This window comes from Peromyscus californicus, unplaced genomic scaffold (genome assembly GCF_007827085.1).
Source record: "Peromyscus californicus insignis strain IS unplaced genomic scaffold, ASM782708v3 Scaffold_9__1_contigs__length_137607984, whole genome shotgun sequence".
Taxonomy (NCBI): domain Eukaryota; kingdom Metazoa; phylum Chordata; class Mammalia; order Rodentia; family Cricetidae; genus Peromyscus; species Peromyscus californicus.
Genome location: NW_026294617.1, coordinates 130,750,577 through 130,768,824, shown reverse-complemented (window position 1 = coordinate 130,768,824; position 18,248 = coordinate 130,750,577). Strand labels below are relative to the sequence as shown.

General features: G+C 43.0%; 1 protein-coding gene across 3 annotated transcripts in view; it reads left to right on the top strand.

Annotated features, from left to right (window-relative positions):
• Positions 1–18,248, top strand: part of St6galnac3 (ST6 N-acetylgalactosaminide alpha-2,6-sialyltransferase 3) — a 612,241-nt gene that overhangs the window by 582,071 nt on the left and 11,922 nt on the right. The window contains exon 4 of one of the 3 annotated variants that reach the window (XM_052731495.1): positions 2,125–16,283. The exons of the other annotated variants lie outside the window; for them this stretch is intronic. Coding sequence (XP_052587455.1) covers positions 2,125–2,305 — 181 coding nt within the window. The 3' untranslated portion in view covers positions 2,306–16,283. Of the gene's footprint in view, positions 1–2,124; positions 16,284–18,248 lie in introns of those variants that run through there. 3 annotated transcript variants of the gene reach the window in all.

Sequence of the window (18,248 nt, the reverse complement as noted above, 5' to 3'; positions counted from 1 at the left end):
TGATAAACACAGAGACAATACTCTGGATAGACCCAAAGAAAAGCTAGAAACACAGGCCAGGATTATCCAAATACTAGACAGGAAACATCAAGATGTGTGGCTGCTGAATGCTGCTGGAGAAGCTTTTTGTTGAACTTGTCCAGTGAAGAGTCAAACCCTTAGCCCTGCTAAGCTTATGACTAATATCAAAGAACACTGTCCATAGGAACTGAGAGAGGACAGCCTGTTTGTCACATTCAGAGGCCTTATTTATTTACTGTGTCTCTGTGGAAGTATGAAAAGTCTGTACTGAAATAATTGGAAAATTTTGTGAGTCAATGTGCAATTACAAATAATTTCTTTTTTGCACAAGGGAATTGATTTAGCTGCAAAAAGAATTAAAATCTGTTATTAATGTTGCTAATATAATCATCATTAAATATTATTGATTACCAGTCGTGATATGCACAGTGATATTCTATAGGGAGAATAAGCGAGAAAAAATAAAGGGCCTGATTAATTCTTTAGATCTGAAAGACTACAGCTAGTCCCTGGTGCAGGAGTTTTTGTGTCATATTTATAAAAGAAGTATGCTGTCTTCTCCCAGCTTGCTAATGAGAAAGAAACCAAACCAAGAGTATGGTGTGTTGGATGCAAACAGCTTCTCTTGTCTCTGTCAACAGTGAATACTGGCCAAGAAAATGTTAAAAAGATTATGTAGAATATTAATAAATATAGTTATTCTGTTTCCCTCTTCAACAAGACATAGTTTGCTTAAAGTGGATCAGATTTCTTCTGAACAAATTTCCTTCACCCTTTTTTAAAGGTAATGTGTTGGTAATCAGCACATTTTCATCATTCATTCAGAAGAAACTACCTTTGTCTTTTAAATACGTGCATTCTCTAAGAATCATGCTGTAATCACCCTCTTGATAGCTGCATTCATGAGCCAATTCAACATCCAAAACATTTGCCTTGGATATTACTATGGGCAGCACACATTCACAGAGATATGTAGCTACAATATAATTTCCTACTTCTTATTAATCACTGTTCCGAGTGACTCCTCTGCCAGATTTGGTCTTATTTTTATGTCTTCTAGTCAACAAAATCTGCTTCTCCAGGAATATAGCTTGAGCCATTCTGACTAGAGTCACATTCTAGTGCAAAGATGCACAGCTGGTCGATTCTTCCAAGAAGCCCCAGTGCGATATGACCAAGTGTGTCTAGACAAGCCATCCTAATCCCCAGATAGAGGCCAGGGCCAGCTTCAGACTTGCAAAACTCTCATCATGATAACCTAGAGAAGGGTTGGGTTCTGATGAGAAATTTGCATAGGTTTTATAATACTCACAAGTTTGCATGTGTTCTACAATTCTCCCACAGACCTACTTCCTCTGTACTGACATACCAAGTGTAAACAGGCTTCTGATGTATTCAGAAAAAGAAGGAGTCTACATTTGTCTAGATGTGAGTTTGTCTCAGAAATGTTGACACAGGATACTCCCACATCAGAACACCTAGGATCAGGCTTTTGCATCTGTGAGGATTAGTTCGGATGGTCAACCTGATTGGATGTGGACTCAGTTAAGAGAAGTGCATCTATCTGTTGGGTTCTTTTCATGAAGGATTAGTAGAGTGAAAGGCCCCTTCCCGGGAGTGTGTGGCACCTTCACACTGGCCCATCTGTGGAGGGCCTGGCTGTGGGGATTTGCTTCCTTCCCACTGGTTTTTGGGGAATGTCAGTCTCCGTTGCTGTTATTCACTCTCAGTTGATGTTAGAGAGCTTGTTTGGGTTTCAACATGAACTGAAGCCTAAGGGGGAACTTGGAACTCTCCAGGAAGCTTCTAGACTCTAGATTTGGATTCCTGAGGCATCTAGTCCCATGGACTGAGCAGCCAGCAGTTCCCAACCTTTCCAGCATGCAGACAGGCATTACTGGGCTACCTAGCCCCTATGGTATAAGCCCACTTAAGGGTATGTGTCCATTAGACGGGTTGTGTTCCTCCAGACACACAACCCTGACTCACATAGCATCTTTAAGTATGAATACCGGCAGAGAAGATGATGAAAACCACAGGATCCTAATGTTTAGATCCACAGAACATCTTTTAGACTGTCTCACTGAATCCTTGTATTTTCAGAGGGGGAAAAACCCAGCGACTCAGCTGGTGCACAGCAGAGCTGGGATTAGAAGCTCAAGTTTCTCAACTAGTCAAGCGTTTCTATGAAACATTTGGGACAGAAGAGTCAATGGGAACAGCGCCAGCTCATCATCCAAATGGTCTCTGGGGAAAGTCGTGGGCAGAGCTGTTTGCTGAATAGCTGTGCATATCTGGAGAGGAATGTCAACGTGCTCTATCCTTCAGAACTTCTTAAAGAGCCTTTGGAACCTCTGTGGAGTCAAGTTCCTCTGCACACGGTAATCCACGTAAGCTAACCAGGGCAGAGCTGGGCAACGGGAAGTGAGGAACACTTTATTTATTGCAGGGAGAAACAAAGAGAGCAAAAAGACCATGAAGGAACACAGACCACTTCTCCTCAGGCCCACACGAAAGATACACCTATTCTGTTCTTACTTTATCAGTTCTTGCCCCTTGTTCTCCTCTCTTTCCTCAGGGCCTCTCTCAGACAGAGACCTGGAATTTTTTCTATTTTTTACTTTCCTTTATTTTGAGCCTCCAGGTATATGCACATAAAGTGACAAATCAGGACACATATATTAAATATTGTCATTTAACAAATTGGCAAATTTAATATACACATAAAGCAATGTAATTATATTCCTCATAAAATAATTGAGGAGTTTTCAAAGAACTTCCAGGTTTCACTTCACAATAGGCTCCATCTGCAGCAGCGCACACACGCACAGTCGTGGGATGGTGCCCTCTCTCTGACCTGCCTTCCTCACCTCTTGCTGAACCACCTGTATGATCAGATAAAAGAAGCCAGAAGTTCACATTTCAGTACCTTTGTGCGCATGCTGAGCAAGCACCGCCTCTCTCTACCCTCCCCACCCGAGTCTCTCCCTCCTGCCACCAGGATGCTGAGCTGCAAGAATTTCAGATGGGGCAGGAGATTGCTGGGACAACTGCTAAGCAAGAGAAGAGTCCCTGGAAGACACATGAGAGGCTGTTTCAAGGGATCAGAGTCTAAAAGCGAACTGGATCAGGAAGTAGAAGAGATACATTGTATTTCCATGTTGAGTGGACCAAAGTTCCCAAAGAAACCTAGAGGAAGAGTGTGTGCAGTAGTGGGGTAACCACCCAACCCAGCAGGTGGGAGGCAGCCCTGGGAGGCAGCCCTGGGAGGCAACCCTGGGACAAACACACCTGGAAACTCCACCCAGGGATGAGCAATCACCACCCACTTTTATTACCTCCTCTGGAGGACTGAGTTCTCATTACTGTCTGTCATTTTGAACTTGATGGAGAGAAGGTTGGGTTAGCAGTCAGACCAGAGTTGATAGAAAACAGTGGACAAGCCATTTTCCAATCCCCTCCCCCTCTCAAGACTGAGTCAAGCTTTCCTGCCTAAGAGCTGTTCCTGTGCAAGCCCCTCTTTGCCCACCTGCTGAGTGTCCTTTACTATTTCTCTGGCCACCAGCGTAAGCATGAGATGAGAGAGAGGAGGAGTCCAAACCATCTGGAGACTGTCTTGGTAGGAAAGCTAGGGTAATTACTTATTTGCAGTCATTTTTAACCAAATGAATTCAATTTCCCCATTTCGACTGACCTTATTAAATGAAATGCTTGAGAATTGACAGTTACATAAACTTTATTCAGATAAAGGCCATAAAAGCTAATACTAGCCTCCTCTAAGAATCTCAGTCTAGAAATGCAGACTTTCTGCTAGATACAGACAGTTCATTGGAATAGTATGTATGTTGGGGGTGACAATTAAGAGACTCCATAGTTCCCTCCAAACTACAAAAGTGTCTTCTTATTTTATGGCCTTCTGTTTAGTCCCTGTCTCCAAGCAGCTTCCTTCTGGGTTTGAAGATAATTGACTTTGCTCTTGTTACATAAGTTAGACATAAAAATGGCCTGAACTAAACAGAAGATAATATCCCAAAGTCCCTTCCCACCTTCACTAGATATCCAGGATCCACGAGAACAACTTACTTAAAGTTCTAGAGCACTGGTTCTCCACCTCTTTGGGGTTACCTAGCAGAAATCCTGCACATCAGATATTTACATTATGATTCGTAACAGTAGCAAAATTACAGATACAAAGTAGCAACGAAAACAATCTTACGGTTGGGAGTCACTCTAGCATGAGGAACTGTATTAAAGGGTCACAGCATTAGGAAGGTTAAGATCTGCTGCTCTGCATAGTGACTGACTTGCTGCCAAAAGCAGGCAGGAGCAGCAGGACATTTGTTCACCAGACTTCTCCAGGCATATTGAGGTTCAAAGCCTCATCAGTCACAATACTTTAATTACACCTCATAAGACGGCTGGACAGTGGAAGGAAAGGCGACAGCACTAGAGTTTTCTCACAGAGAAGATTGTCCCTAATCATGACATTTCCCTAAATCATAGGCTTTCCTTGTATAAAGACTCAAAATGAAGCCCTCTCCCTCTGCAGTGGATGGCTGGAGTCGGTCCTGCAGGAGTAGAGAAGTGGGCCGATGACCTCTCATAGACTATGAACTTCAAGCATTCTGAATATTTAGACTTTTATGTTCTGCCAATTTACCTTGAAAATGGCCAGAAATTGACATCACATTAAGAATGTATATTCTTTGAAACCAATCTGGCAGGTGTCAAGGTCTTGACGAGATTCTGCCTCCATCTGTCTAGACTGTTGGTAGAGTCCTTTCCCACCCTTCAGTGGGGTCCTCCAGGACTCTGCTGGACACTGGCTGGATGATCATTTCCAGACAGCCCCCAGTCTGTCTGTCTGACTCTCTGGGTTCTGATAGCTACAGGTGTAAGGATGTTTCTACAGGTGAATTTGGCCACATAAATTGTGCTTACAAGTATTTCCATTTGAAGGTTTAATGGGACACACCCATCATTCCTGAACACTAAAACAGTGATGTCATAGAGGGCTCCAGTGTTCAGAACACCTCTTGACAGGTCCTGTTGTTGAACTTGTAGAGGCTTTATTTATCCCAGGCATTTGAATCAGTTAAATTTAGCCTGCCTTTCTCCAGGTGATTTATTTAGTGTTTATAAGTCCGTTTTTGACATCTTCTTCCATTTCTTCCACTAAAATGATCTCACCCTTATGGTCTTATGGAGACATCATTTATAGCTAGAACGGCAGATCTGAAAATGCATTACCTTTAAATAGTGGGATTCATCATATCTGAGTTCATATGTCTGATAGCCAAAAAGTGCCATTTCATTTCAGAAGAAAAATTGCTTCTGTCGGTGTAAACAGAATGCATTATCCCCTTTTAATAACCATTCTTAAGTGTGCGGCTGTATTACTTTCTCACAGCTGTATTCCAATAAGCTGCAGAGTAATTGCCAGCTCTCCTGTCTAATAGGTTCATTATTCTTTTGCCATAATTGCAGCCATTAAATGTTCAATTGTTAAATTTCCACTCCTCCGTTTTTTTTAGTGTTACATTTTATAATGGGGCATGTCATTACAGCACCCCAGTGGCCATGGCTGTTGCTCAAAGTATTTCTCAATGTTAGTGGGAACCCTGTGAAACAGATCTTCATTTATTTTATTTGTTCAGAAATCCAACTGTTCCCCCACCTCGCCCCGTCCTTTTGTACAATGTCCTGAAACATACTGGTTCTCACAAGTTGGTGGGTGCTTTACATAGAAATCTGAAGAAATGATCCCGTCTGGGGCCTCCCGTGAGTCTGAGCATGCTTTCTCAGGCCAGTGCCATGATTCGGTTATGACAAGACGACAGAGTAAAGATTCCACTAAGAAATTAACGCTTGAGATTTAACGCTTTCTTCAGGAACACTGATTTGTCTTTGAGCTTTTAAATTTGTGTGGCTTTTTCATCAAATGAGAACTCCATCAGCAATGGTGATGGTGTGGTGGCCTGTGGCACTCATGATCATAAATGAGAGCCTCCTGTTTATGGCTCCTCATCTCTAGGTGTGTCTCTTCCTGCAGTCCCGGTCACCTCATCTGCTGCAGTGGACTGAACTGCTTTAGGAGGGTATGTGGATGGAGGTGGGAGGGGGAACCAAGGCATGTGTGTGTGTGTGTGTGTGTGTGTGTGTGTGTGTGTGTGTGTGTGATGACAATTTGCAAGAACCGTTTTCCCTATACACAATGTTGATTTCAGGGACTGAAAGCAGGTCATCAGGCTTGGGGGTGGATACCTCTGCCTCCTATGTGCTCTCTTCTCCCAATCTTCTCCCTCTTCCTCTCCCTCTTCCCCTGTTCATCCCCCATCTCCCTCCCTCCCTCTTGTTCCTTAGCTTGTATGTGTGTGTGTGTGTGTGTGTGTGTGTGTGTGTGTGTGTGTGTGCACATGAACATGTGTGCTCATGTGTGTAGAGGCTGGAAGACAACTTTGGATAGTCTTCCTCACCACCCACTTTTATTTTTGTGAGATAACCTCTGACTTGCCAAGTAGACTAAGCTGTTGGCCAGGAAGCCATGGGGACCTGCTTGTCTCTGCTTCTCCAGCACTGGGATGACAAGTGTGTGTCACTATGCCCAGGTTTGTGTGTTGCTTTATGTGGGTACTAGAGCTCAAACCCAGGTCCTTGTGACTGCAAGGTGAGCACTTTACAGACCAAAGTGCCTCCTACTCCTTTCTCTTTCCCTTTCTCCCAGTGCCAGGGTGTGGGCCAGACCAGCGGCACCACCGACCCCAGCCTTGAAGACCTTTAGTGTCCTTCAGTATTCAAGCACTACCCAAGGCTTTGATCTAGTTCCCAAGCCATTTTAAAGGAGTTTTCTAATCACCCCCTTGTCAGTTAATAGGAACTTTCAAGGTTGTTTCATTTCCTCACCACTCATTGAATTAACTTTTATTTCCCTCTGAAGATGAAAATAACTTACAGTCAGTGGATTAGCAGTGTAATTTTGTCCAACTCATCTTAGCTCTGTGTTCTTTGGGAAATCCTCTCTATTTTAAAGCAGATCCCCTTTTCTCTTTTTTGGTGAGAACTATAGAAGACTTTCCCTAACATGGTTCATGGCTTCAAATGTACTAGTCCTCCTCCTCCTCCTCCTCCTCCTCCTCCTCATCATCATCATCATCATCATCATCCTCTTCCCTTATATTCTTGCATACACATCATTATTCTCATGTTATTAAAAATAGTCACTAAATTTATTGAGTGTTTGCTGTCTTTCTGTGTCTGGACTATGTGATTAGACACATTTTTCTCCATTGATCCTGTCAGTCCCACCATACAGATGAGGCATCTGAAGCCACAGGAGATAATAACTAATGCAGACTCATAGCTCACCACAGCTGAGTCCAGAAATCGCCCCCAGTGTCTCCTCAGCGTATCTGTCATGGAAGCACTGCTCCAAACAGTGAAAGGAGTTAGCCACATCTATAAAACAGCAGCTGACAGACAACTTTCAAATCTAGATGTTTCCATGGGCAGACAGGTAGAGAAAACCATTTGCCACAAGGTAAGACTGACCCAGGAAATCATTTCTCCACTGTCAGCCTTCCTTCCCAGTGAGCTGTCTACAAAAGACAAAGGGGACAATTGCTGAGGTGACCTGACAGTGACTTAGAGTTTATCAAAACCCACAACTTTCCTATAAAGAAGAAAACGGACAAACATATTACATGTGCCATACCCCAAGTATCAAAATGTCCCATTTCCCAATCTCTATCACATCAAAAAAAAAAAACTTATAAAAAGTGTCTGAGTATTTCTTTTACATTTTGATAATTCAAATTTGATAGCAAGACTTCAGATATAATTTGATGGCTGCTGACGAGAGCTAAATAATGTTTCTTGTCTGCCTTGCTCAAATCAGCTTTGCAACCTTAGCAAGAACAATCATTTGCTGTTGTCAGTGAAATAGTTCAGAAAGGGTACAGAGTGCTGTTATTTTGACAACTATTCTCTTTCAAGGCAACACAGTAAATACATCTTCTTTTGCTCATCTCCCCATAACACAATAGCCAAGATGGGAAAAGAGAAAGCACAGGGTAGGTAGGGTCGATAAGAAAGCCATATTGTGTGATTAACAAAGAGAGCCGCATTACCTGATGAAGTCAAAGGACCCACCCAGGGAGACTGGGACCAGATGGCTGGGGAAATCTCCGGTGGGAGACTGAAAAGATAAGTGCCTGCCTCTCTGAAAACAGGCTTCCTACCTGTCTCGTTAGGCAGCTGATCTCTTGATGGCAACATATTTCAGAAAATGGTCTGCTACTGAAAAAGCAGCAGCTGAAAGATTTGTGGATCAGAGAGCGGCTGTCATTAGACTCTGTTCAGTGAATAAGATTAGCTACTATCCCCTGGAAGTTTCCGGAAAGGATTTGGTATAAAGTAGTTAGAGGCATGGATAAGCTTTCTGCTCACATTCTCTTCAGGCTTGGGATGTCAGAGAGGATTGACACAACTGAAGAAAATGCACATCAGACTCCTCACTCTAGAGTGCTTGGTACGTTGCAAACTTTCATGGGTGTTTGAGAGAACTCCAACTCCTGGGGTGTATTTAAGCAACCCACCCTGAGTGGCAGACCTTGGTCTAATCTCTGGTTTTAGATAGGACCCCATGAGGAGCACAAGCCATGAGTCTGACAACGGATCCCTGTGCTGTACAAAACAGACACAGTGAATGGCTTCGATCACCCTCGTGTCCTCGTTTCTTAAAAGAAAAAAGTGCACATTTATAAAATATGAAAGATTTGACAGCTTAGACAATTCTAAAATAATTTTTCTGTTAGAAGAAACACTTTGTCTAGAGTGGTCCACTCTGCAGTCAATATTGGAGAAAAGCAGGAAGCCATAGAAAGAATTGTGTTCCTCAGATGTTACAGAAGCAACGTGAGAAATGCCTGGAGGGACAGAAGGTGTTTGGTGTCCAGTGTGCATGCTGGCGGAAGGTGGTGGCAAAGGGCCCAGAGGAGAGAGGGAAGTGGGGAGAACTTGGTGGTCTTTGTCACCCATTTTATATTGTATTAAATAGGGCAGAAAACCCGTGACTGCATCCCATGATGCTCTGACTAATGTTGATAACGAAATACAGTCTTTTTTCTCTCTTGTGTGTGTATGTGTGTACACATTTGTGTGTAGGAATATGAGTGTATTGTTGTGAGTGCTTGTGAAGGCCAAAAGATGGGCTTGAGTGTCATTCCTCAAGAACTGTCCACCTTGTGTTTTGAGACAGGGTCTCTCACTGGCCTGGAGTTCACTGATTAGGGTGGGCTGGCTGGCCAGTGAGTCCCCAAGGATCCACCTGCATCTGTTTATCTAGTGGTGGGATTGCAGGTGCATTGTGTGCCACCACACTCAGCTTTCTTGTGGGGCTACATCCCAGATTTTGCTGACATCACAAGCATTGTACCTAGGGAGATACCCAAAACTTTGAGACCTAATTTTTACACCCAAAAACTTGCTTTAAGCTGTTCAGAGAATCCTTCCACATGTTCCACACTTTAATGTATTTGACACTGAAATGAATCCTAGAATATCGTTTGTAATTATCAGTTTCTTTGGCCGAAGCTATATGTGCCAAGTGTAACTATTGATTAAAAAGTCTTTTGTAACAATTATACTATTATAAGGTTTTGAGGTAAAGTTATTGAGCATAAAAAGATACATAAACAGAGCAACAGAGCATAAAATAAATATTAATAACCATTAAGGGAAGAAAAATCAAAGTATATTTATTTATAAAACATTAACCAAGTGATTTACAAAATGATCATGAACAAGTAGATGAAATTTGTTCTGTGTGTTATTACTATAATGACTCTATTCTCTGCCACAGGTCCAGTAATAAAGAGGGGGAGAGGATGTGTCAGAACCTACAGTGACCGGGACACTGACATGTCCCCCATTGCAGGTAGAGCCCTCCGAGCATGGGGGCAACTCTTAACTCTTTCAGAACTTAGCTGACAGTGATGAGCTTTAACAACTGATAAGAAATTATAGAATCAAGGGACCTTATGAATTCTGAGAGTGCTCAGCTCCCCACGGGAGAAGGGACGGTCACGTTTCCTTCTAATCCCTTCACTTCCCTTTCCTGCCTGATGGCAAGAGCTGAGGTCTCCAGGTGCTGAGAGATGGAAAAATGGGAGCCTGTTCCATACTGCTGATTTCCAAGTTTGTAACATGCCACTCTCAACACAGCATCTGGTAAAATTATTATCTGTTTATTGTAGTTTCTCTTTATTTTTTTAAATCTGGTTCTCTCTGTAGCCCGGGCTGCTGTGCCAGTATCTCAAATGCTAGGATTATAGAGGGAGGAATCACCAAATCTGTTTTTATTTAAGTACTTGACATTAGTTTTCGTAAATACTTTATGGGTTAAGAGATGTCCCTCATTTGCTTGAATACTTTAAAACTTTTAATTCTAGAAATTAAGATGCTTCATTATGATGTTTCTATAGATATATTTAATATTTTGGTCACACTCCCTCTCTGCTCCTCCTTATGCTCCCTTCGGCCTCTACGTTTTTCTCACACATCTCTAATAATCTCCCTTTTATTTACTTTTTGTTTTCCCCCACATATATATTACATTGTGAGAAAAAAAGCACAGGAACCCTGTTTTTGTGAGACTGGCTTATTTCATTTAACACAGTGGACTCCATTTCATGTTCCTACAAATAACATAATTTCATTTCTTTATGGCTAAGAATTGAAATAAAGAATAAAAGTTAAAAATTTGTATCCATTTGTAGAAATAATCATGCAGATTTTTCTGTTTAATCTGGAGTGAAAATTACACTAATTTTTCTAACGTCAAACCTACCTGGAATTCTTGGGTCAACCAGGCTAGCTGTGAGAGCACTGTCATTATATTCTGCTATATGCAGCCTTTATGGTTCTTTGCTCCTTGTGTGTTCCTTTCCTGAACAGTCCTTCGCCATCCTTAGTGTGAAGATTAGCCTAGACTTATAAGGTAAGTCTCGGTACATTCATCCTTCTTCTTGTTTCTTGCATAGTTTGTGCATGCTGGGGGAAGGCAGTCATTGTCTTCACCTGCAGGCGAGCTCATCAGGCTCTGAGGGGGAGTTCCAAATCATATGGACTGCCATGACCAGACTCAGTGAGACCCAGAATGAAAGAAGGAGCAAGGGCCGTCTTCATGAATGCTTGGTGAAACTGAGTACTGAGATGACCAGTAATTGAGTTTGCATGGTCATTACAGAGCCCAGGACCACTAGACAGAAAGGGAGGAGGAACAGTGGGCGAGGGCATTCCTGTTACAGAATACAGTAGCTTCCCTGTGGTACCAGCAGCAGGGGTCACCTGAGCCTCACTCAAAGCACCTCTTGTAATAATGCAATATGGCAGCCACAGTGCCACCAAATGACTGAAGAGAGCCAACAGTTCTGCAAAATGCTGCCATTTTAATTGCTTGAAATGTGATCACTTAAATTTTAATAGTTCAGTTGTGATCATTACTTTATATTTTAGTGGAAAATTCCAGATTTTATTAGTACAGAACAGGACTGATTGTTTTGTAATGCCATTTGTGTGGGAGTACAACTTCCAGCTGCATACTGAATTTAAAATCCTGCCAAAATGTATGTTTGATGTGTCTCCAGAATGCAACCTAGAGAAATTCTTCTGTGCATACATTGAGACATATTCAAATTTGCTTCAGACAGAACTGCTAAGAATTCGAAAAACTAGAAACACAAATGCCAATCAACATGCAATTGAATAAATAAGTTTGTTGTATATTAATATAATCAAATATTGCTTTCACAAACTATTTAGAGGTGCAAATAAACAAGCTATAGATACACACATCAAGGGAATGAGGCTTAAGAACGTAATCTTATTGAAAAATCAAGTTACCAGAGAGTACCTGTATGTAGTTCCAAGCACATAAATTCATAACCAGGTAAAATTAGGCACACACACACACACACACACACACACACACACACACACACACACGCATACATACACATGCACACACACACACACACACAATTTTGTTAAACTATTTTTAAAAAGAGCAAAGAGAAAATATCACACAACTCAGCTTCTAAATACTCCATATCTCAGAAGACCTCAGTTAAGAAGGACTGTAGCCAGATAACCGAGGCCATAGATAGCGTCAAGGCTATAGCCGGATAACCGAGGCCATAGATAGCGTCAAATCAGCAACAGTCTCCTTCCCACAGTAGACGACAGATAATGAGTTTCATCACGCCATTATGAGACTAAATAAAACAGGGGCCTTTCCACCTGTGCTGTCCTGACCCCACTGTCGAATGTTTTTATCTCCTTTGACCAATTCTGTTTCCAGTGTATTTTGCTAAGAATATAGCTATGATTTACTAAGCACAATTTGAAAAAGGAAAAGCTCACCAAAAGCCTTCCAAGCAAACATAACAATGTAAAGCTCTGCACATTTTCTTTCTACTCACATGCACATCTTTAAACAGATGTGATCGTAATGTACATAATATTTTAATTCCAGTTTCCTTTTAACATTGTAGTGTAAACATTTTCCTTTATCTTTTGTGATTTTCATAATTATAATTTTAATGGCTGAATAATATTCCACAAACTGAATGTTCCATAATTTACTAAACAGTTTCATAACTGTTATACATACATTGTTTCCCTGTGACTTTTGTTGTTGATATTGAAAAGCTGCTCTAATGAACACTTTCCTGCATATAGATCTCCTGCTTCTGTGAAATTATTTTTCTTAGGATACATTCCTCAGGGTGATAATCCTGAGTTAAAGCCTAGGACCATCTCTGCTGTTCTTGCCTTGAGTTGCCTTATTGCTTTCAGGAGGATTATAGATGTTTATGGTTGTTATAGCAATGCACAAAAGTAGCAATTTAAACATAACCAGGGCTGGGGGATGGCTCATTTTTTAATGTTAGGCCCTGAGTTTGGTCCTCAAACCCAGGTAAAGTAAGCCGGGATGGTGGTGTGCTTTTGTAGTCCCCATTCAGGGGAGGCAGAGACAGGTGGATCCCTGGAGCTTGCTGGGCGCCGATCTAGCCTACTGGGTAAGTTCCAGATCAGTGACATCTTGTCTTAATTGATCAGTCCATCCAGCAACAACTAAAACCAGGACAGCTGATGCTGTCCTCTGGCCCACACACACATACACACATACACACACACACATACACACACACACACACATACACACACACATACATACACACATACACACACCCCTACACATACACACACACATACACATACACACACACATACACACACACATACACACATACACACACATACATACACACATACACACACACATACACACATACACACACATACATACACACATACACACACACATACACATACACACACACATACACACACCCCTACACATACACAAACACATACACACACCCCTACACATACACACACCCCTATACATACACACACACATACACGCACATACATACACACACCTGCACATGCATATACAACTGCTTGCACATGAACATATATACATAATAAATACCTATAAATAAATGTCACCACATGGCACTTGTGGGTGCTAATCATCTCCACTCTCCTATAGTGTTTCTCCCAAGACAGTGTTTTGTGGTCCTGTGTGAGTACTTCTTCCATCAAGTGGAAATCTCCCTGGACCTGCTCACCCAGGTTTTCTTCAGCACTAGCTTGACTGAAGACACAGCTTCGGACACTGCACCACCAGGCACTGTTTTTCTGTGGGAGGAGCACACTCTGACTGCACAGAGGCATCTGTGATGAGGGATGCAGGATGCATGGACTCCTTGCCTAGCTCATCACAGTGTGTTCTTAGATGGTTAAGAACTTCCCTCCCATTTGGACTCCATCACTGGGTGCAGGTGTGTTTCTCTATTTTATACCTCGGTTGTTCATCTTCTTTCCACAAAACCTTCATGTGTACCCTTAAAACCCTTGCTTGAGAATCTAATAGCCTGGCTACTGTCACTTCCTGCCATCCTCATTTTGAAGAGTCAGCGCAGCAGAGGTCAGAAATGATTGAGCACAAGCAGCCGTGGGGCCTGGGCTCCACTGGGTCCCACTCACCAGCATCTGTGGGCACTGACTGCATGTCACTTCCTACACAAAGTAACTCAGTCAAACTCTCCTCATGGAGCTGGACACACACAAGCTACAGATGTTTGGTGAAGCAACTTGTGCACACCACAGATTTGGGGCAATCTATCCTCTTTCCCAATACTGATTTGTAACCGTGCATCCTCTCATGCTCTAGTCTACTCTTCCAACCTCCTTTTTACGTTTCTCCTCTGCACTAGATGAACTTTCCTCTGTGTTCACAGCTGTGCAAAGCATGTCCCTAATAAAGACTGTTCACCGAAAGCAGGTTGTGTTGCAGCCACAGAGAGGGCATTGATAAGTCTTGCTGATCGCAATGTGAATTGAATGACTCATAGGCATTAAAATTCCAAAGGATGCCGAGTTCTCCCCTCACAGCTCCTGTGTCAGGTCTGACATGCATGACATTGACCAGAGGAGAAGGAGAAGCTTGAGAAGCTTGCGCTCTGACAGAAGCATCCCTGTTTTCTTCTGAGTGTTTGGAAAGAGAATGGCTGGTTTTTTTTGTGCTGCGTGACAGCAGGCACACTAACTTAAACCACCATGGTGTAGCAGTTTCCTCTAAGATGAAAACCTTCCAGTTTTGAGGGAATCTCTTTAAGATGCTAAGGGGAGGTGAAAAAAACTGGATGTTCTAAGGAAGGAAGAGGAAATGACAGGTGTTCTAAGGAAGGAAGAGGAAATGACAGATGTTCTAAGGAAGGAAGAGGAAATGACAGGTGTTCTAAGGAAGGAAGAGGAAATGACAGGTCTTCTAAGGAAGGAAGAGGAAATGACAGGTGTTCTAAGGAAGGAAGAGGAAATGACAGGTGTTCTAAGGAAGGAAGAGGAAATGACAGGTCTTCTAAGGAGTGGCGCAACAACCTGTTCTGTAGGGAAGCTTGTTAAGCTCAGGGAGTTAACTACTCCGTGGCTTCAGGAAGTCCCTGAAACCAACCAGATTCATAATTCCCTTCCCCAAGTATTTATAAGCAGCAAGGACTCCTGAGAGACACTCTCAGACAAGCTGAGCTTTCTGAAAGAAGCAGACACCAGACAAACTGCCTAGAAGGGCCTCAGAACAACCGAGCTTCCTGGAAAGCACGCTCTCCAACATGTTGAGCTGCCTACAGGTTGTGCAGTGTGATCCAGGCGTCTAGTTCATTTTTTTATTTTTTAGCTGTCACCTATGCTGGGGTGACCTTTGATGACGCAGCTGTCTTTGAGTCATTTCTATTTCTGTAAGTAGCTTCTCACCCACACTCCCATAAGTAACTCCAATAGAAATCACTGGTTCACCAGTTTAGATTTTGGTGGCATCTGTATTTTTGTTCAGCCTCAGCTCCATAGCTAGAGTGAGTAGGCATGGTTCACAGCTCCCAAGGAACAGTGACATGTAACACACACACACAGAGAGAGAGAGAGAGAGAGAGAGAGAGAGAGAGAGAGAGAGAGAGAGAGAGAGAGAGAGAGAGAAGCGGGGGAGATGCTCCTTTGACTGGTTGTTATCAGCTGTGGCCCTCCAGAAGATATCTGCAGTTTGGATGATTACATAATCTGAGAACAGTTTACACAGTGTAAAGGATCACCAGAATGCTCCTTTTGACCTGTTATCAGTGCTAACTTCCCTCACCGGTGCCCACTGAAAGCCTGAGTGAACTTGTACAGACAACGACATTTTCCAGTAAGTCTATGTCATCCTCACTTTGGAACTTCATGACCTAACTATAAATTGATATCCAATTTCAGAACATTTGTATACTGAATTATGAAAATCTATGACTGTCTGACAAGCAGAGTTATTTATGAAGAAAATAAAACTTTGAGCCAGTTTCTGTGGAGAGCAGAAACGTCTGCTAACGAGCAGCACAGGCTTACACCCCGAGGCTTCACATCTCACAACCTTAGACAAAGCTGTCTGAGGAAGTTCGAGATGATACAGTGGAAATAACAGTAATCAAGGCAAGCCCAAGGCATGGGGAATGAACTGGGAGGGGTATCTGCCGTCCATGACTTTTCTTCTTAGTGCTGGATTTTAAAATGAATGTCTCCATTCTCTTCCTATTAATACAATTGGGTTTGCTTTGTGTAATATATGCATTCCTGAGTTCTGAAATAAACAAAAATTCTAAATGCTTCTAAGGAGGTGAAACAGATTGTCAATACATGGCTATTAATAAAATTACATAAAATACAAGATTCAGGAAAGAATTAGGGGAACTCCTCAAGCCGTATCTATTTTAAAGGTAGTTTTTTTTTTTTCTTTTTGGCCAGGCCAAAGAAAAGGAAAGAAATATGGGGTCATTTTTGACATGCAGAGATTTCAAAAGCATACCTCCCAGGACCACATCTACCAGAAAACACTCTAGCAAAATTAAAATGCATCCATGCAGAAGGAAGGTGTGAGATGAGAGAAAGTGCTGATCTAGGGACCATAGAACCAGAGCGGCCTCGTGTGTGTGTGTGTGTGTGTGTGTGTGTGTGTGTGTGTGTGTGTGTGTGTTAGTGAGGGACCATACAACCAGAGTGACCTCGTGTGTGTGTGTGTGTGTGTGTGTGTGTTTGTGTGTGTGTTTGTGTGTGTGTGTGTGTGTGTGTGTGTGTGTGTGTGTGTGTGTGTGTGTGTTAGTGAGGGACCGTACAACCAGAGCGGCCTGGGATCAGCAATCAGATAACTACACAGCTGGGAAGTGTTAACAGCAGTGACAGGATAAGGGAGTCTGAAGTTCACTCCATCATAAAAACAACACCAAACAGGAAAGAAAAAAGACCTGGACATTTCACAACTAACACTTTCCGAACATTTTCTGTGTCTGGAAGTCAGACAAAGGCTTGCAAGGATTTGTCGACTGTCTTAGTTTCGTTTCTGCCGCTGTATAAACACTATGACAAAGCGACTTAAGGGGGAAAATACTCCTTTTGGCTCACAGTTCTAGGCAGGGTAGAGTTCTGCGTGGCCAGGAAGACAAGCATCAGGAGCAGGAGGCCCACCTGCCGAGGAAGCAGAGCAGGAATAGAAGTGGGGGCCGGACCAAGAAACCTCAAAACCATGTACATGCGTGCGTGCGCACACGCACACATATAGGCACACACATGCACACACGCGTGCACGTGCACACAGCGGCATATATCAGCAAGCTTCCTAACGGCTCTGTGACTTCCAAGCAGCACCAGCTGCTGGAGACCAAGTGTTCAAACGCCCCAGCCTGTGCGGGATTCTCATTCTACCGTCCACAGGGGTTAAGCTATTTCTGACTCCACTTCTAGACAATCCCGTAACTAGTTGAGTCAGCAACAGCTGTGCACACCCCTGGTGATCCTCCCCTTTACCTGTGACTGGAAGCGTACCTTCCTTCCTCAGTACTATCAGGGAGGAGGGGCAAGACAGCTCAGCACAGCCAGTGACGCTGACGCTGACGTAGCTCTTGGTGCGTTGCTACTTGTCACCCGGAGAAGCCATTCATTACCTATTCCATCCACAAAGGTCAAAAGTGAAGCACAGAAGTCAAGATGAGGTATGTAAGAGAGCTTAAGAGGTATGATTATTTGCATATTACACCGCCCTTCACCAGCCTGGCAGCTCCAGACCGTAGTCAGGGAGTTCCCAGCTTGAACAGCTAGTCCCACCGACGGATGTCCACAGGGTTTTGTGGACATCAGGGAGGTGACGAGAGCTAGAAGAGCCGTGGAGCATTCGGGTCTCAGTACATAAGGATTAGACTTCAGTCCAAGAGTGTTGCACTGAACATGCAGACCAACCACAAAAAGCAAGAGAGAAGAAAAGGAGTGTTTGCTGGGCCGAAGGCACTTTATTATTTATTATTTAATTATTTAAACTCATTCAAGTATAGACTTACATTGAGCATGCGCTTCATATAGCCCCTCCCATGCCCTTCCTGTCCCTTTTGTTGCCCTGGTTACTTCCACTTCCCCTGTCACACACATACACACATGCTTTCATGTGTCACATCTATTGCTCATGGTGGCTCTGCAGGAGGTGAGCCCACCTCACGTCCTCAGATGGCAAAGCTGGGGTGTGCCCACTGACAAGATGGCAGGGGGAGTTCAGACCCAGAGTTCAAATCAGGTCTCGGTCTTTCTCT